This window comes from Bombus vancouverensis, chromosome 2 (genome assembly GCF_051014615.1).
Source record: "Bombus vancouverensis nearcticus chromosome 2, iyBomVanc1_principal, whole genome shotgun sequence".
Classification (NCBI taxonomy): Eukaryota; Metazoa; Arthropoda; class Insecta; order Hymenoptera; family Apidae; genus Bombus; species Bombus vancouverensis.
Window position 1 is genome coordinate 18,836,396 of NC_134912.1, and position 21,452 is coordinate 18,857,847.

The window sequence follows — 21,452 nt, forward strand, 5'->3', positions numbered from 1 at the left end:
GACTACGAGAAGGAATTTGGTAGTTTTGACAATTTTCAGAAATCGAACTATCTGTAACATTACGATAAGCTGTTTTTAATAAGTTAATATATCACAGTAAATCGTTTTGGAAATATTCGCGACGTTCGAAGGTTCTGGAGCCATTGTGAATAACCGAGGTGTCCAAAAGTTCCATAGATATTTAGAGTATCCAGCAACCATTGAAGCTCTACCTCGAGGAAGATCGACATACCTAAAGAACCTCTGTGGCTCTGAGATTTTAGGATGTCGGTATTAATGTATTATGTATATTTACCAAATGTGCAGCTGGTCAAATTGTAAAGTACAAGTTAAATAATAATAATAAAACAAAAATATATTATATATGCGAGACTCTGGTATCTAGCATAGTTTGGTATCATAGTAACACGTATAACTATACTCTGCACGAGAAATTAATCGTTTTGCAGATTATATGCGATTTTATGTATCAAATGTTTTTTCCTAGGTTCCTGATATTTGTCTTTCTCGTATCAATATTTTTTTGTATTCTTTAATTTGTACTTAACAATTTGTCCAGTTGGACACTTGATAAATTTTTCTAACTTAATTGCTAAATAACACGTGGATGGCTACCCCCAGCGGGATATCATCTTCGAGTCTGACTATTTTACTTCTTTAGTGAGGTCAGTTTCCTTTTTAGTCTTCTTTCTATAAGAGACGTACCAACATATCGACGTTACTCGTTATTGGGTATTTCATTGTTTCTCTCTCTTTTGTATTTTGTATGCTTGATCTTTCGAGAACTTTTACTACGGTTAGTGGTTCGGGTACTTTCTCTTTTACGTTCTTGTGACAACGATACGATGTCTTCCTTTACCGTTCCTCATGATTGAAGAGGAACGCATTCCCGTGCCCACGTGTCGCCCACGTCGCCATTGAACCGTGCTAGGCTGGAACGCTCGCAAGCTGTTCTAGGAATCATTCGCTTATTGGCGATCGTTTCAAATTCAAATCAGTTGCCGTCTGTTTTCCGCGTGGTGACGATTATTAATTACCGACACAACGGCTAGTTTTCAAGCTATTTTTACGCTGCGTTACTCATTTCATCAAAGGAATGATACAGTGTGAATACATTAAGGCTATGAAGGTTTCTATGTTAAATGTAAAATACGGATGTAATATTCAGTGGCTGTGAAACGAACAGGTGTTCGTACGCCATTTGACTCGAACGACTATTTTCTGCTTTAATCGTTTAAATACGATAACGGAGCATTATACATTAGAAAGTTGTGCAAAGAAAATTTTTGAAAAAAGACGATCGTCATAGGTGAAAGATCGATTTGTGATTCTATTTTGCTACGTTTTCTTACGTTTGTTTATTACTTACACAGCTGCTTGTTGCAAATTTTACGTGAAATTACGGATATTAAGCACGACCATGTACTACTACATTTAATTTATCAATGATCTTGAATGAATGTTGAATCGCTATTCAACGAGCTTCATTAAAATTTAATTGAAATTTAGCGGAAGCTCGGCGATTCGTTTCCAGTCGATGTAATCTTGCTGTAAAAGTTACTTCATCATAATCGAATCGTAACTCGATCAATTATAACTCGGACTAATTGCCGACAAAATCTGACGAAGTTATTGGCGGTAGTGCGTCGTTGAACAATGGTGGCTGGAAATCGATATTCCCGTATTTCCATGTGTAATTGCTCTACTTCGAATCAACTGTGTGTTACGTAAATCCGTTCATCGAGTTTACGTCAGAAAGGGCTTTTAATAATTAGGCCAGATCGCGACAGTGTTTGATAAACGACAGATTTCTGGCGTAACGACTCAGAACAGTATCGCGAGAGTATAATCGATCGAGGTTGATGTTACGACGATCGTTAAATGGAATAAGAAGCGTCGTTTCAGACTAGAGCTCGCAAATTGATTTTCTGCCTTTACTCCTGGCTGTTAGTAAGAAACATCGAATATTTAAGTATAACGATAAAGAGAGAGAGAGAGAGAGAGTAATGGCTCACTAATTTTATACTTCGTAATACAATGTTACAGAATGTTGTAGCATGATACTATAAATGTATACTTCGAAATATTTTAATTATCTGTTTAATTAATTTCAACGATTTCAATCAAAATTTGGTACACTTTAGTGGACAAAGTAAACATTCTAAATTTGAGATTATTTTTTCCAGACTGTTACGATTATTCACATATCGTATTACAGATACAACAAATATTAGTAACATTGATTAAATAGAACGATAAACTTTATTACCCGGAACACTGGTACGTGTTACACGCTACAATGAAAGCAAAGTAGCATTTTCTATTTCGCCACAAATCTTTACCGACTTAATAGCCTTCAATAGATAAGGTTATTTTCAATATTGAAACTTAGTTATCCGATTTCTGCTATCGATTTATCTATCGACAGGGTAATTGTGTGAATGGCCTGTTGTAACGCGTTATTCCATCGTGTGTACAGTTTCGCAGCAGGTGATGGCGAACAAAAAGAAGCGAATCGTGAAAGTTTCACATAGGCAAACAGAACGGCTCGGCTATCTCGGTTAATTGTCTCGGAAAGCTTTCGTTTATCTTGTCTCGGGGGACTTCCGTCAAATCGCAGGACGTCCGTGAATTTTCATTATGTTTAGCGATATACGGTTCTGCATAAGCTCGCGCGGGTTCTCGGAAACGTTTCGTTATTTCGGTCTCGTGGGAACGAGTCATGCGACCCTGAATTTACATAATGGAATTGTAACGTTTTCGTAACGAATTTAATAGCTCTTTAATTGTGATTAACTTTGTTATAATGATTATATTTCAGTTAATTTAATAATCTAGGCTTTGTTTTGGGATTATTCGTTAATAGTATACAAAGACCATAGAGAAAGAGAGAGAGAGAGAAAACGATTGATAATGATTGGCAATGAGCCACATTTTTTATGTTTCACAAAAAAAAAAACAATTTTAAAATTCAATATATTCTTAGATAATAGTTGTTAACCGTTTACTATAGATTTGGTAATAAGCAAAGTTACCAAAAACCTTTGCTCTGAAAAAGTAACAGGGATAAGTAAATTAATCGTATAAAACTTATTTTTTTTTTTTTATATTTTTATTCTATAATCAAATACAGAAATTTCGAAACAGATTCGTTTGACCTCTCACAATATCATTTTTGTGTTGTTATTGTTCCCTATATTTCGTGCACGAAATGCGTCGATTACACGGATGAAGAGTGACATTGGGATAGGATATTTGCCAGTTGCTCAAACGAGTTTCTGCAAACAACGCGCTCCCTGAAGGATAGGAAATGGAATCGCGCGAAGCATACGTCAGTCAGGGAAAATCGTAGCAACGTCCAAAAGGGAGGGTCAGACCCTGGTCAGTTTGCCGCATCATCGAGTCGACGCTCAACGGTTCACGCTTCCTGGAGTCGACATGCGTTACGTCAACACGTGTTGCTTGACCACTGGGAGATTCAAGGGTTAATTATTACGTCGCTTATGTGAATTGTATTGTACGCGGAGCGAAAAGTAACTTTAGGCAAGAAAAGGGAAAGAAAAGAAAAGGGTACGATCAAATAAGTGGTTCAAAAGGATAGTTTATATTCGAGGTTTTAATAGAAATTAGTTAAAATTATACGTTCAATACATAACATGCATAATATGTTGATAGAAGACAACATTAAACTAGAAAAACTTTAAGCTAGAAAAATTTACCGAATGTCCAGCTGAACAAATTATAAAGTACAAATTAAATAATAATAATAATAAAAGAAAGACAACATTTCGCGAGTTGATGTAGCTCTTGGGAATCTTAGAGCACAATTTTATAACACGATTTATAGGATTTAAAAACTTTTCAGCGTTTAGATTTCAACAAAATTTGTGTTTCAAATACTCTTTGAAAATTTGCAACGTTTTCACGGATCAGAGTTCGAATTTTTATATGTACATCCAGAATGCAAAGATAGAGTCGTAAAAGAAATGTCATTAGGTTATCGAAGATTTCGATCTTTATCGGATTCGTTAATTGTATTTCTAATTTGTAGTAATATGTTTCAAATTTTAATCGCTAGAACTTCCACAATCAAGTGATTGGTCTTTATCCCTGCGTAATTCACATTCCAACGCGGCTCTATCGCGTTAACTTGTAATGGAGATAGCGCGGTTGTGTCATCGTGTGCTACATTACAGTATCGGAAGAAGCCTTACAACTTTCGCCATCGATATCGACATACGACTTAGTTAATATAGAACGGCGAACGCGTAAATCCTATACTATACGAGTAACCATATTCTTACATAAAACTGACGATATAATTCCACGAAGCTAAATTAAATTACTAATCAGCTGTGGATTTGAAACGAAATAAATTCGATAGAAATCCGTATTCGACGTCGTTTTCTTCGGTCGATTAACTTACATCTTTCCATTAATTATTAATCAAAACTAATTGTCAAATATACAATAAGAATTTCCACGTTGCTCAAATATTTTGTTTTATTTTTTGGTAGTTTATTATCGAATAAACTCGATACAGAATTGATCCGCATCTTTTACTCACAATCTATCAATTATTTTTTTTTTTTTTATTATTACTTAATTTGTACTTTACAATTTGTCCAGCTGGACATTCGGTAAATTTTTCTAGCTTAATTGCTAAATAACATGTAGATAGCGGAATACGATCTTCGAGTAATCTATCAATTATAACAGCGAATCTAAAAATCCTGAAGGAAGTTTAGTCGCGTTAGAACGATATTCTCGCGTGGCAGCTATGATTGTAGTTGATCTTTTGATAGAAAACAGACGTTCCGTGTCGCAGCGAAAGAAGCAGTCTGGAGGCTGCCTCCACTTGAAACGCGTCGACGGCGACGCATCCGTGAAAAGTTTCTTCAGCGTAGATTTGCGAGGACGTGTGGCAACATTGAACTGTCCGTAGGGAAGACATACGAGACCCGTGAGACTTTAAGTGGCTAATTAAACAACTTTCCCATGATGCGTAGATCGGATAGGAAACTATCAGAGCGTGGTAAAACTGGATTAATGTTATGATTAATTAGATCCCTGATCTCTCGAAGGATTGACGTGTACCTACGAGGGTACTGTTTTCACTTTGCCATTTGATGTCGGCAATGTATCGATCGTAGAACGCGCTGGATCTTCTTTGACCAGATTTTCTCGTAGAACAGCGATCGAACGTTAATGCAACTGTTTATGTAACCTCGAAGTCGACGTGCTTGGTAACTCGCCTTATAAAAATGTTTATCTCACAAAGAGATTCATCGTCTTACAAACATGTTTTCCTATTGAAAATATTATTTCGGATTGTTATCTCGGATGGATGGGTTATCATCCGTAATGTATTATTATTCTCTATCCGTATTTATAATGATTTTTCATATGGAACACGTAGAAAATTGTCGAAGGTTGTTAATGATGAAAGATAAATTTATCAAAGATATTGAGCGCTCGTTATTTGCTTTAATGTAGCGGGATGTTCATTTTCTTGAAACATAAGAGAAACAGCGACGAAAGAGAAGGACACAGCCAACAAGTAATTTCCTTGTCGAAGCAAGATACTGTTGGCCGTTTTAAAACCATTAATTTACAGACTTCCAATTAATTAAGCATTTCATAGTCGAGTAATTACGTTTAATCGGTATTAATCTCAAACTGCTAAACTAGTTTTTTAAATATTCCGAGTATATTTACTCGGCCCTCGTCCATTCCATTTTTCTTTTAACTCATTCAACAGTTTGTATAAATATATATATATATATATATATATATATATATATATATACTTTGTTCGTATACAGAGTATAACAAATCTCTGTTTCTTTAGTTGTATTCATGAAAATCTAAATTTGCATAAACATCCGCAATCTACTTATAATCTAATATTACGATTCATCGTCCTTTCTCTAAATCGATTACATCCGATCACTTAAATCCATCTCACGTTTCCTATCCACCATACAATTTCCTTTTCCCATCAACTCAAAGTTTTACCATCGTTTCCTTTCTCCTTCAGCCCGTTAACATTCTTACGCAAGCGACGCAAGTTCAGCAAGCAGAAACAAGCGGAGTGCCATTGTCCAAGATGACGATGCAGTGGTCGCTTCCGGTTGACCAATTTCGTTGTGGGCTTGAAGGCCAGAGATCGTAGAGAACGCAGCCTCCCGTCACGTGGATTACGTAAGGCAATTCGCTTTCCACCGAATGCGGGACGCCTAGAAACCGGAGAAATGCAGCGCGTGCTCGAACGAGCCTCTGCATTATAACCGGCGCTCCGTTGCCGGCAGACTATTTTGAAGCTGTGATTTTTAGAAATATGGGTCAGCCGCGTGCTTCCTGTCCCCACTTGGCGCACGCCGTGTACACGCACAATTTCGTTCTCTCGTTTTGTTTCAAACTCTCGCTCGTTTCGCTTCGATTTTCTCCTATTTTCGTTCCCCTCGTTCTTCCACTTAGCGAGAACGCAGGTCTGAAAATTTATCGTCAAGGCGATTCTTATTTGTTTTCCGCCTTCGGAGTTCCGTTTTTATCGTAATCGGTTTCCCTTGTATATTTTCTTTTTCTTATCGATACGGTCTTACGAATTTCACTGTTTATTAACCTATTCATTAACTATTAATTTATTAACTATTTCATTATAGAAAAACGTTCATGAAACTCGAAAATGACAAGCTTAAGCCTACACGATACCAAATTCTTTTGGTGAATAATTTTCACGATACCAATTTCTATTCTTCTGAATAAATTTAAAGCAACAAAAGCTCGTTTTAAAGTAACAATAAAAAAACCTCATACTATCGATTAGAAACTCAAGTTAATCAGCATCATTCAATTATTCGTTTAAAGAAGCAACATGAAAACAAATCGATTCACGCACAAACGAACGCTCGTCGCCAACTTATTTTGTCATTAGTATAAAATCACTTTCTTCCTTTTACGCTAGTCATTCCAAGACATCCTGTACATTAGAGATCGAGAAGAAAATCTCATTTCAGTCTGATCAATCGTCTCTGAGCTACAGAAAAACCAAAGTGCCACTGAACGTTAATTAGTAGCGTTTAAACGATGGTTCGACGAGACATCGTTGAGAAGAACGCGTTACAGTCGCCGCGGAAGCGGACAACAACTTTTCCAGCGACAACGATCACAAATATGGTGGCCTAGGTAGCTCGACTATTTTTAAAGCGACATTTAGCTTTCGCCTATGGCTTCTCAACTGGCTGCACATTATTTTTCTCTCTCTCGTCTCCTTGTTTTCGGCTTATCCTCTATTACTTTCTCTTCTGCACCCTCCATTTTCCCCCCTTCAACCGTCCTACCTTTTTTCTTCTCTCGCTGCTACGCGTCTGTTTCTATTCCCCCGCATTTCCCGTAATATCTTTCCGTTCGTATCCTCGCGCTGTTATTTCTTCTAGGCTGGCAACATGCCGTGGAAACAGATGGATCTTAATCTTGCAAAGCGGCGATGTCTCGAAGAAAGAATCTACGGCGTAGAAAAGAAAGGCTTCATTTCAGTTAGGATTATTTACCTTTCAGGATTTATCGTCTGACGATTTGGTGGTTGAAATCGAGCGACAGCGTCGAGACGCGACTCGATGGAAGATTTTCCGTGACGTTTCTCGAGTGCAGCGATTGATTCGTTTATATAGAGAAAAAAAATAATAACACCTGTGTTCATAAATTTTTTGTTTATAAATGTTTATCGATGACCAGTGTTCAGTTATGTACGTAATTATCGTTCGAGAATATTTTTTACGAATTGAATGAAACTTGACTCGGACCATTTAATTGTGTATTTTATTTCAAACCGCAAATATATCGATACACTCAATTAGACTCTGTCTCTGTCTTATTTTTTAACATATAACTGTATATGTCTGTTTTTTTCATATTTCTGTACACATTAAAATATTATATCTCCTTTGATCTACGACAAAATTACAGTTAAAATTAGCATAATTACTTTAAACGTCCCAACGTTTAAATCCCCTTTTTTCAACTTTAATTTCATCTTCGCTTATTTGATCGTTAAAAACCGAATAGATAGGTGAACAAGGAAATAGAAGATATTTCACGCAGCAAAACTTTAATCCTACTTGATGATTTACGCAGATATTTCCACTTAATCAAACGTCCAGAACGATTTAATGAAGTGGTATCCATGGTCATTATTAGTCCCGGTATTTCTAATATAATTAAATTATATCTATAATTCACGAGCTTATGGCGTTTCTATTTTCGAGACAACACGATGATGTAACCGGTGATTTAATACGCCGTGTGTCCAGCGAAACGGGACCACCTGATGCCAGATGAAGAGATTATCATGTTGCATAGACGGACACGGAGTGCGTGGACCAAATGATCCGCAGATAAATTTAGCAGATTAGCCGCATTAGCCCGGATTGTTGAACCGTAAGGCGCCCATTCGTTCGTTGAACTCATTCCTTGGATGCTACCAAGAAGCTGGATGATGAGAAAAATCCAGATTCTTCGCTTTAGTAACCCAATAAGGGTTAACGAGACATCGCATACACAATTTTCTCATTTTTCCACTCGATTTATATTGTTGAGATATCTACATTTTCGCAAAAAGATTGCCGATCTTCCAGCTGTTACAATTTCTTCGACCATAATCGTGCAATAGTCGTACGCACAGAGATGCTATTACACTAGGCGGAGCGAGAAAATTAAGTTGGACATTTTCTAAAAAAAAACTTAGAATATCAGACACTTCTACGTAGCTTAATACATTTTTTTACGATTTAAACTCGAGGATCGCATGATTCGCACGAATTTAAAGACCGAAATTCCATTTCTTGAGTCGTAGTCGTTAGAATGCAAATCTGCATAAATATCCTCAGTCCACTGATCAAATGCAAAATTATGTTCCGCTATCGTGGCCTATATCGCGCAGCAATAAACCGTAGACGAATAGTTTTTCGTAGCGTAGTTAAATTTCTGTGGCCGCAAAGTGGCAGCAGTTTAAAATTAGGCGACGAGTACGGGAGCTGTTCCCGCCCCTGGATCGCGAAACATAAAGGCTGCCTCTTTGCTCCAGGCTACTCTTGCAACGACACGTTATTTTGGAAGCGGCAACTGTTACGAGGAAATTGACCGATGCTTAACTGGTTATCATTTCCGACAGCTGGCAACCTTCTAATTTGACGCCACGTCGTAAGTTGTAATGTGGCTATCGTGACATAACGCTGACACGTTGGCTGCTTGTCATGTATTAAGTCGAATTTTGATGTCCTTATTTGCATACGTGCTACGGTAGATACCCAAGTAATTGAAAAAGAAGTCTACCGTTTATATAGATGAAATTTCGTTCGAATGTTAGAATTGTAATAAATGCGTGACGATACCTGTTAGTAAATTTTTGAAACAGTTTACTACTACTAAAGGTTATAAATATAAGTTTGAAAGCTAGTGATAAGATATATTGTACAATTGGTAGCGTGCATCGTCTCGAGTTGTACAGCGTGGAAATTGTAAAGAATTCCGTGATTAGTAACACTTTATAGCGACAACGATTATCGAATTCATCGATTTAACGATTTCCTTTGTTTATTTGTTTTACAGCTTGATGATACGGCGCTCCAGCTGTATAAAGATGGCGATTACGGCGCTTATTTGGACCTTGAAGCCTCCATCAGCGAGCAACAGGAAGAATTCGAAGGTTTCCAGACCAAGTAAGTCTTCTCGTCATTCGACATCCTTAATAACAAGCATCACGCTTTAATTACTTTAATTACCTACTCCATCCCCTTACAAATGTTCTATAGAATCAGTTAGATAGGGATTTCAATGTAAATTACGATTAAAATTAATACGGATAAGATAGACAAATATTTAAAACATTGTCGTAATTTTATAAGTATACGAAGATCATCGCCTCATATCGTATCATATTTCAAAACAATACAGTAGATGCTAGGACGTAACGTGTTTTATGATTAATCATGAGTAATTAGAGGAACTCTGTCGGAGACAAATATTTTGTCGAGCTTGCAAGATGCATGGAGAACTTGGAGCCCCGTCTCTGGTACCTTTGATCCCGTGGGATTCGATGTGCTTTACCTACCTCGTGTTGGGACAACTGAATTATACAGCAACTGTTCCTAAGATATATGAACAAACTTTGCAGGCATGTTTTTAGTAAGCGTGAGGACGAAAAGATATCGCGTAAATGTAGTAGAGTTAAGGTCTTTTAACGTTGCATATTGAGCTGAATAAACTTTCCCTCCGATATAAACCGAGGAATTCGTATTTAAGGGATCTATTTAAATTGCAAAGTTCCATTGTCTGAAATGATTTGGAATACAATACTCGTAGTTGTGTATCGTTTGAAATAACCAATCTTTCCACTTTCTACATAAAGCACAATCCAAATATGTCAAATGTTTGGACGACCTTTTTATCGGAATAATATAGTTTTCTCTGTATTTGATACTTAAATCAAATACGTTGATTAAATTTTTGTATCGGAGCATCGTTAATTTGAAACGGAAGACGGGCGTACGAGTTCACGAGAAAATACTTGCAAGACAATGCAATAAGAAAAAGCTCGTTGCCAGGAGCCGTGTTATATGAAATTAAATCAACAGCACTAAGGCAGTATGACGAATCGTGTAGATAGGGAACCGTGAGAGATTGATGACACTGATCTCGAGCTAGGCTATTGACATACTACTGTGAATTGGAAAGAACGCCATTGAAGAAAAAGCGGGTTTCATTGCTATTTTGACTTGTTTTCGTCGACACATATTTCATTCAGTCGAACTTAATATGTTCTTTACTCTTGTTTGACACATTTCTTCGCCTTTCTCCTTTTCTTTCTTTCTTATGTCAATCATTAACAGTAACGCGATTGTCAGCAAGAAATCTAGATTTCAAGTTCGTAATTACTTGGGAAAAAATAAATCTGATAGAACAACTTGCCAGCGTAATTAATTTGGGCTAATTGTTTGCCAAAAGAGACGTTTAATAGTTTGATGAAAGTAATTTTTAGGATTTCGTTTCTTCGATTCCATTAATCATTGATATATATTATTAGATCGCGAACGTTTTTACATTGACGGGAAATTTAAACACATAATATACAAATATGTCGATTAATATACAAACACAAGTTAACTATGTTCATAAAAATGTGAAATTACATCAATATCCACAGTCTACATACTGCAGTATATTGTAACTACAAAATTGATTAAAATTCAATTGAAATAATTCAGATGTAGCGGAGGTAGAAGAAAAATTAACATAATTTCAATCAAGTCTCTCTATAAAGAAGGATGAAGTTTACTATTTGGACATCTCAAGCCTGTATCTTCCTATTTAACCATGTACAATTAAACTAGTCACGCTCTCCATTTCTTACCAACTCTCTCGTAAAATTAAAACGATAATCTGCCTGGTATTTTCAATTTCCTATATTAATTATCTGTCTCACTGTATATTTCACAATCAGCCGTCATCCGTTGCTTCGATAGTTGACGACGAAGCGTAATTAGGTCGCAGCATGATATTATCCATCTTCGCGTTTCTCCTTTTCGCAGAGAATTAATTCGGAACTTTTTGTTCGTACATCCAGTAGCGGAATACATACCTTTTCTTCTTCTTCTTCTTTTTTTTTTCTTTTCTAAGCGAGATTTCGACGCAGACACACACGGAGGTCGGAAATTGCGCGTAGAAGCGAGTCAGGGAAAACCAGGGAAAACGTAGATAAACATCTAAGATTAATTAAGACCGGCTCGAGAGAAATTAGTCTGTTGGTGTTAATTTCCCATTCTGCCGATACGCGATCTCAGGGACCTTGACTTCACCGATGCTTTAAACACGCTTTCAATAATCGACACAGCTGCCGAATGACGTTCTTAGTTAATTAAGAGCACTTCGAAACACGGGAAACGCGGAATCTCGTTGCTTTCACTTGGCGTTCGAGTTTCTCGGAGCAGATATGACTTGCTGTAATGTTCGTCAAGCAAACGTTCCATTCGAAGTCGATTTCAGGATTGGTTACTAGGCTGAAAAAGGCTTACATCGTAGAATCGCTGTGTGCTGATGAAAATGTTCTATGCCGTGTTAATGACGGGTGTGAAATAGTAGGATGTAGTAACGAGGATTTAAATTGAGCTCTTTGTGTTCTTTGTTCCCTTGAAGTTGTTAAGCGTAATTATTTAGACTATTTTTCTTTTTTAATTACGAACAGCGCTGTAATAAGGGGACCCCTGGGTTAGAAAAAGGTAGATGAGAATTGTAGATTTTTGATACGATTGCGAGTCCTAGTGTAGACGAGGACTATAGATTTTGTAAGATAATCTTAAAGCAATTAGTTTTCACTGAAATACAGTCTTTTCTGACTTTTTGTTTTATACGGTATTTCAATGTCGTTGACGAAACAAGAGGAAATCCAGAAAGCTTGTAGTTAAAAACGAATATAACGTTAGATCGAACGTATGTGACTTGTTGTGTTACGATGTTTAACATTCAAAGTATCATACTGCATACTGTTGTACGAACAAAATCATCGCAGTATCATTTATCCATTATTCGTGCGATTGAAGTGCATTTTGCAAAAAATAAGTAAACGTCCAGACACTTTTAACCAACTACTACGCGCGAAGTCCACATCGATTTAAAATCTAACGTCGATCCGTAGCTTCCAAACTAATTGGACTTCGTTATAGCTAGTTTGTCAAAAGGAACATTCTCTCTCGATGTTCTTGGGTATCCATGCGAAATGGAAAACTGTTCACCTCCGCGATAAGAAGTCGGTTCGTTCAACGAAAGCATGCCGCTTTAAAATCCGTATCGGATTCGCGTTAACACCGATATCGAGAGGATCGATACGAGCAGAACAAAATTTCGCGAGGTAGACGATCGGCAAGGCATCGCATTTTCGATTATTCTCGTTGCATAGTCCACGGATCGACGACATTTTCAACGGTTTTCTGGCGAAACCTACGCGTTCGTTCATTCCTGTATCACAATGGCTGCTGAAAGACGCGCCAGAGAGATGAAGAGAGATCTATCGTGTTCATTGTGTGCAACACGCTCTATACTCGCGAGGGATTGACTTCCTCCTTGCGGCGAATCGATATGAATTACTCATTGGATGAAAATTACATCCTACGAGGCCGTGTTCTCGCAGAGAACTTGCGCAACCGTGAATCCTCTTCGACTTACCTCACGATTTTCGTGATTGTACCATCTGAATTTCGCATTTTGCCGGTGTAATAAATTTATAAAGCGATTTGTTTCGTAGTGTTTGTAATATAGAGTTACACCGATATCTAATCTTGCGAAGGTTATCTTGCGATCGGAATGTACGCCTCAGGCTCTACCCTTCAAACAACCGCTTGTCCTTAAAATGTTTTCTATGGATGATCCCAAATTTAGGGTGCTTTCGGGTTGACATGGGTTCACTGTTTCCTTAATAAGTCTTTCGCAACGTCACGTTACTTCGATCATTATCGCGTAACTCGAGACTGAAACTTTTATCTACTCTCCATTTGCACAATTACATCTATTTCTTGAAACGCTGAATTTCGCTTGAAACGCGTTGTATCCTCTGTTTGTTGATATTCGACGGCAGCATCGTTGGCTGACACTTTGCGGAACACAGGCCAAACGTTTGATACGCAAACAAAATCATATTTATAGCAAGGACGATCGCAGATGCGGCGAAATTGGGAAAATCCGTGCGCAAAGATCTGGCAAATATTATCGGAATAAACAGTATTCGAGACACAAATTTGCAACGCGTGATAGGAAAGGGGTGAAACTAGAGGGTCGATGGCAGACGATTGACGAAAGACCGACGGAAAGAAAGGTAGGAAGGCGAGCTAAGGTTAAGTAAATGTTTGGTCAGTGGTACTCGTTCCAATATTTGAAAGGCCGGAATTTTCACGAACCGCAAAACGACGTCATACGTTTGCCTCCTCGCCACACCTCGCCCCCTTTTTCCCATTCTCTTCCGATACAACGGCACCGAACCGGTCCGATCCTTTTTTTCCCTTTCTCGTCGATGCCTATGCCCATGCCCACGTACACCAGTCGAACCCGGCAACGACACGGTCCATGGCTTGCCCTCGGTCAAATGGAAACGCGTTCCACGGTTTTTCCGGCCGCGACGCCCCGATATTGGCTCCGTGGTTGGAGATTTGTCGACCGGCTGTAATACCGCGTACACCATGCTAGACCGCGCTCGATAACCAACCCTACGACTGATCATCCGCATTTTATTCCGTGTTCAGCCGACCTCGAGAATAACTGGTAGTCAGAGATGGGATCTGAAACTTGCGGATCACCTGGAATCTCTGTACGTTTCCGCTCTTAAGTATTAGGATACTTTCTGGCTTGATACGCAACGCGATAAATAGACTGCGAATGATAATATAAAAGGAAATACATGAAATATCGAAAGTAAAACACAAGTTAGATGATTTAGTAGATGAAACGAATCTTTATTTAAGTTTGCTTCTTTTCTTTTTGTATCGTATCGATAAACGTGCAAAGAATCGTTGGTTCTTGGTGATTGAATCTGAAATATTTTCAATCGCGTCGAGTCTGTATTGTACAATATGCGAGGAAAAATTCGAACCACTTGGAACACGATTCGAAGCTTATAACTGTTTGGAATTTGACGATCTGATGCGACGATCCGTTGTACGTCCGATTTTTACGTGTTTTCCAACGAAATGGCAAACTCGTGAAAAGATCGTGCAGGAATGCGGGTTTTCTGGGTGGGGTGTCGTGATTTGTATTGTGTTTAGCGAAGAATGGGGTGGGTTTGGCAAAGGAATGTGGTGGAGTTTCGATGGAGCTTTCGATAGCGATGTTTAAATTGTGGTTTGTTGGAGCTAGGAGCGCAGATTTTATTGCGGTTTTATCTGTGAGATATTTTCCAAACCTTTTATCGTTTTGTTTCATTTTCATGGTTATTTTATTGGGTTTTGTTCATAGTGGTTTTATCGTAAGAATCTTCGTTGTGGAAAGTGGCAGAGTTTGCCAGATCGATGACTTCCATTAATGTCGCTTTTGTGTTACGTTAATACTTTATTTTGTCTACGTTTGAAACAAGTTTCATATTCTAAGATAAACAATTGCTTTGAAGCATCAATGAAATTTAGAGGATATAAGACACAGATTTTATTACGCAACGATTCGTTTTTAAATGTAGTAAATCGTTCTGTGTATATTATTTATTAAATTTATACGCGGAAAACCGTTATAAATCTTGGCAGTTGTCATATTTCTGATGCAAAGTAGTGCTAAGAAACATCACAGTTTTACTACTAATATACAACATATTACTGTGTCATTTGGCACGAAGTAGACAGAGTTTATTGCACGTAAAATTAGCAAATAATTTATATGAAGATAATACAGTTTCTATTGAAGTAGTTTATACGTTGTCAATATTTTTCGACTATTATCACAAGGTATTCACCTGACCTCCCTTAACGTTCGTTGATCAAATCAAAGTATTAGGTTGTCCGGAAAGTGTCTTTCTTTTACAGACACGTCCTTTACAACGACGCATCTTTATACAAACATGAAACATAATCTGTCGAACGTTGTGATCTTTATTTTGATAGAACAAAATGGATCATACGTAATTCGATAAAATAATATAAAATGGAAAATGTTGTGCATCCATTATTTCCTTATAAAACGAAAGAAACTTTTCGGACGACCTAATACAGTGCAGTTGCATGCCATTCTCTGTGTAGATTCTAAATATTTCGAATCGAAGGTTTAATTTTACACGGTGACGCTTACGTACTGATTGCGATTCGTCAACGTTGCGTCAGTAATGAAACTCATCTTATAACGAGATAAATCCATCAACAGAATTACGAAGTCTATTTATTCAAAGTTTCAACTAAATCGTTATCTCAACCACAGGAAGATCTTGGACTTCTCTCGTCAGTAGCGATCGTGTAACACAAAATTGCAGGGTCGTGCCCACACACCGCGTCACCCAGTTCCCATGAATCGTTCGTTGCAACACGATTAGCCACCCACGCCGATCCATTCTCTCCTCTGATTTTCCCCGTGAGGCTTTCAGTGAAAATTACGAAAATCGAGAGTTAGTAACGTAGAAAATCCGTGATCTATTCGACGAAGAGGAGAAGATGGCGTGTCTCGCGTAGGTAACCGATCATTTGTCTTCTCGTCGTAACGTTTCGCACCGGACCGCCTACGTTTCAACTCTGCTCGCGATATTCGTCTACTCTCTGACCACCGTGTTTCACGAAAATTAATTCCGCCGAGCGTTGGCTGGTGTTCCGCGCGTATAAAGAGCCGTAACAAATTGCCAGTCATTCACCGTGGCTGAATCCGAAGTTTCTCTGACTCCAGGCTCCCAAGCTGGTACCGGAAGTTGGACGTTTAGGCAGAAACAGCAGTGGACACAGTCCGCGCTTTGACAATTTCGAGTTTTGGGGTTGATGTGGATGACGAAACGAGTTGGGATTAAAAACTTTGATCGTGAATGTTTTTATCGTGCGTGAGTCAGAATTCGTACAGGTGACGAGCAATAGAGAACTGAGAATAGTTTTATGTTAGTCTTTGGGAATTGAATTTTGGCGAGGCGTTGAACGGTTCCTTGAATTAGGTTTCATATTTTTATAATTTTTCAATAAAATCGAAGAGCTTTTTACACGTTTACTCTCGACTCTAATATCACGTGTATCAGTTTGTCGTTGATTTTTCAAGCTTTCAAGCAATTATTGAGATTTACTTTCAATTCATAGTAATAAACAGCGATTATAAAACACGCGTGTCCATGCGAGGCACACGAAGACGTAGGTTTGGAACGCCGAAGAGGCGCAACCTATCGTTAGTAGTGGAAGGTCCCGGGAGCCCATCACGAGTTCCAAACAGTTTTCTCCCGTGTCACGTCTGTGCACAGCGCATGGGAATAGGTTGCCGCGAATTTCTGGAACACGCAAGCAACGGAAAATTATGGCGATCAATCTCGCGTGTATTAAGAAGATGCGGAGGGCGACTAGATCTGACGTAGAAAGCGGAAAACTCGGGTCATGATGGGTTAATTAATTACATTTGTCTCGTCGTGCAATCTAGACACGGCGAATTTCAGCCTCTGCCTTCTGTCGCCTAAGATCGTTAACTCATTAACAGATTAACGAACATCGTTGAAGTTCCGAGGCAAGAAATTCACAAGTTAGGCTACTAAAATAGGGCAAGAAGACGGTCTGATCGTGTTACCACTTCGAGCAAGACTAATGCTCGTTGACGGTGAAAACGCGCTTTGTTCTATTCGGAACGCACAAAAGAACGAACAGTGTCTTCGTCGGTGAAGCTTGTAGCAAAGATGTGTTCCTAAGGAAAGGCTATTTCCGAGGTGGAACCTTAAAACTTAAGAGAGTAATAAACAGCATGCTCTTTAGGACGTTAGTTTTGTTTGTTCTGTACTCAGACTGTAACCAATCCATTTTTTAAACCATTTCATGCCCAACAATTTCTCCTTCGAGATTTGTTACCATTAAAAATCATATCAATCGCAATCAACGATACGTGATAGGCATTTAACGAACGAATAAAATTTATCAGTGAACCACTCCCATTGATAGAATGAATAATCTTAACGTTCACGAATAAAAAAAGAAAAAATTGTTCAAAATACAAAACAGCCGGAAGCTAGAGAAATCCTCAGCTCCTGCATTCGTTGGACCAAACTCAGTCTCTACGGTCCCTTCGTTAATAAAGCTTGTGTCATTGTCCTATCTCTTTCTGTTACGTGTTGCGTAACCCGTTTGAATGCACGTAGGTACACTGGCCACGTATAATTATAATGGAAGCTATATATCCGCGGGTTGTGGAAGGGTCGAGAGGGAGAGCAGGGTAGGAGAAGAGCGCGGATAGTGGGTACTCTCCCAGGGGTTCAATAACCAAGCACAATAAGTCGCTAAACGTTCGGCGTAGACGGTACGATGAGTAATCAGCTTCCTACGTATCGGCCCCGGGGATCGTTAAGGTGTGTACAGTGTACACACGTCCTCGAACCGAGATACCTTATATATTATCGGCAAGGGACACGAAGAAAGGAGAAAGGTACATCAGGCGGGAACGATTGTGCGCATCTATGGATTGTTGTTGCGTTTCGCGTGGTCGAGGTATTCATAGGCGGATGTAGTTACTTGGAAATGGAATTTTTGGCAGCTAGAGGATAGGATAATTATTACGAGTATTATTAATGTCGGTTTCGAGAAGTCGAGAATTTGTCCGAAGAACGTTATTGACGGCTTTGTCACTTAAAAGCTACTTTTGGTAAGAAGTTTACTTTATGATAAGTTTACTTTAAGTTTAACTTCGGATAATGAAGTTGTAAATCGAAACATGAAATGGGGTTGCGTCTATCGATCTAGCCACGACTAGAGTAAGTATTAGTGTAGTATCGTAAATATAAAAATTAGTTTATTAATAATAAATGGATTAAACAGAAAACAATGATTATTTAACACGAACTAATCGTAACAACGTATTATAATTAATTAACAACTCTCGTCAACACAGATTCAACTCTCTCAACAACGCTAACAACGCTATCTCGACAACGCAATCCGCACTCTCTGGCTTCTCAACTCATTACTCCCGTTAATTCGTTTATGTCCCTTAGCAACCCCTTGTCTTTTGTCTTAGCCTCATATCTTTTGTTTAAGCCCCATCATGCACATGCTCGGCAACCGTTTATAATTCGCACGACACACCCCCTCCCAGGCCCCTCGTCCATAATACTACATTAGCTCGAAGGGGTCGTAAAACAGAAGCATATTAAATTTCAGATTGCAAACGACATTCACGAATCGATATTTAAAACTTAATATTCTTTTCCTGCTTTTCTTTAACGTGGTTCCTAACAGTTGGACATCGAATAAGATCCAGGGCTTGGGAATCCCGTGTTAATATCGAATATATTGGAAAAATGACATCTCGTATGTATCCACTTGATATGTATTATTCGTCGACTTGGTGCCAACAGATGTTCACATCTTCGAGTCTGCACAACATTCTCGAACGAGAAAAGGACTTTGAAATACGAGTAGAATACATTCTGCACATTCGAAATATTTTTCATCACGAATCCAAGATCCTCACAAGGTGGAATTGATAAGTTGCCAACGAAATGGCAAAATGTCATAGAAAATAATGGCGTACGTTTCCTAGGTTGTGATATTTCATAGACGTAAAGGATATACAGGGTATATGTATACTTATGCAAATCTAAGTATATAGCAGTGAAGTCGAAAATTATTTATGATCTCACTTTATGCGTATACCGTGTATTATGTGCAAGGATTTGTAATAAAAAAAGATTATTCTACGATATTTTGTGTATCGTAAAGTAACGGAAAGAATTGCTAATTTACGCTATTTAGTCTGTGCTGGAAATAATGTTTTAAACGTACGACGAAAGAAGACGCTGGAAAAAAAACGGGCTTTGTATGCTCACGGATTACATGGTGATTTCATAGGATTCAAAGAAACGTATATTATATAACATACTTGTTTGCGGTTAAAGGAAGACGAGTTTAATCTTTTTGTAACACGATGACTTCATCATTTGAGATCACGAAGCAAAGTAAAATGTCACGGTTGGAATTAGCACATCAAAGGAATCAAAACAACCTTTTCAAAGCAAAGCAATCAAAGCAAAAATCGTTCAAAACAATAATTTGAATATGTTGCTCGAAAAATTACAAACTGTTTTATCAGAAGCCTACAGTATCATCGTAAAAAAGGAAGCAAAATGCTGTTATCCCGGCAAAAAATAAAAATAAGTCTTCGAATATTTTGTATTTAAGAGTCACTCTGGATCATGAAACTGCAAGTGCGTGTTTTCTATTAAGAAATCTTCATTTCTTGCATACATCGTTTACCATTTGAACTGCTCATTTTGTTTCGGACCTAACGGGAATGTTTCGAATTATTCCCCAAGCAAATTACCATCGTGATTTTCTCGGTTTTTATCCTTTTCGGCGGACGGAAAGAATTCACGGACAAGTCGCGGTTGTTATGGAAATTTTTAAATGGCACGACCACGAGGATATTATTATTTGCGCCGGTACCTAACGAACCGTCTCGAAAAACCTCTAGCTCCGAACAAGGGGCTCGTTTCGTCATTTGCATTGGCATTTTTGTCGCATGTTGGCCGAGGAAACAGTTTTGCATGATAACGGCCGTCCCTTCGGTAGGACACGGTTACCATGATAATCTATAGGAATCGCGTTGTAAAGCAACGTCAATAAATCGGCTCATTAACGTGTATCGTCGTTGTAGAACGTAAACTCGAGCCGCGTTGTCACGCTAATGTTATTAGCGAGTGTTAACCGAAGGACGTTTCCAACGATTCACGGTTATAATGAATGAATGGCCACGAATTTACGCGCTTCCTCCATTAGCCACTTTGAATCCCCGGCTCGTGGCCGTGTCACTCTAGTTGTAAAATCTCTAACAAGAGAAACACGCGAGACGCGTTAGGTGTTGATTCGAATAAGCCTTTTGTGAGAAACGGTAAATGGATTTTACACTAACTTAAGGTTGACAAGTTAGTATAGTAGGCGGGCAGGTATGCATTGCATTCTTTGAAAAGAATGCATTGGTGGTTTAAAATTGATTTTCAATTTGATTAAAATGCGGGATTTTTGTACAAAAATTTTTATTAGTCTTATTATATAGTATTATATAGTACACTTTATTATATTATGCTATATACACATTATATTATTATACATTATATTATAGTATTATATAGTACACTGATTTTTATGCGACTTTGTACGTATCTTTGCGAACGTAATCAATGAAATTTAATATATATATGAAAGACCATTTCACCTACTAAATATTATGATTAGCACTTTACTTTGAATATTTTAGGTGCAGTAGCTACAGAAGGTTATTTCTCAATGAAGCGTTTTTTAAATCACGTTCTACATTTTATTTTCTATAATAACAAACTTTCGTAGTTATTTGAAAGTACTGGTAAGTAATTTACGAAATCTATTATATTTAGATTCAATTAATTAGTACGTGAATGTTATAACATATACAACGCTTATCTTATTCGCGAAGCAATTTTTATCGTACAATATATTACAATTGTTAAATCGGCGCAAGACATACCAATACGAGTTCGAATACCTGTTACGAATTTTAAACAAAGTCGTAAAATCATACACGTAATATACTTTTTGTTCCACCGATGGCAACATCTCGCTTTCTCTTCTAACAAGCAATGCGCGTAATATTTTCTCGTCAACTCGTTCGATATTTATTTCATCCAACATCGTATCTGTAGAGGAACGATTTCACGCTGTTGCGTTTACCTAATCGCGTTCCTTCTAACATTCCCCTATTCTGTATCATCCGGCGAGAAAAAGACAAGCAAA

At 38.0% G+C, this 21,452-nt stretch overlaps 1 protein-coding gene across 3 annotated transcripts in view; it reads left to right on the forward strand.

Moving 5' to 3' along the window:
- The window catches only part of Fhos (Formin homology 2 domain containing), a 245,288-nt gene that overhangs the window by 60,091 nt on the left and 163,745 nt on the right, over positions 1–21,452 (forward strand). For all 3 annotated transcript variants that reach the window (XM_076627885.1, XM_076627887.1, XM_076627886.1), the window contains exon 2: positions 9,610–9,719. In XM_076627885.1, the coding sequence (XP_076484000.1) occupies positions 9,610–9,719 (110 nt within the window). The remainder of the gene's footprint in view (positions 1–9,609; positions 9,720–21,452) is intronic.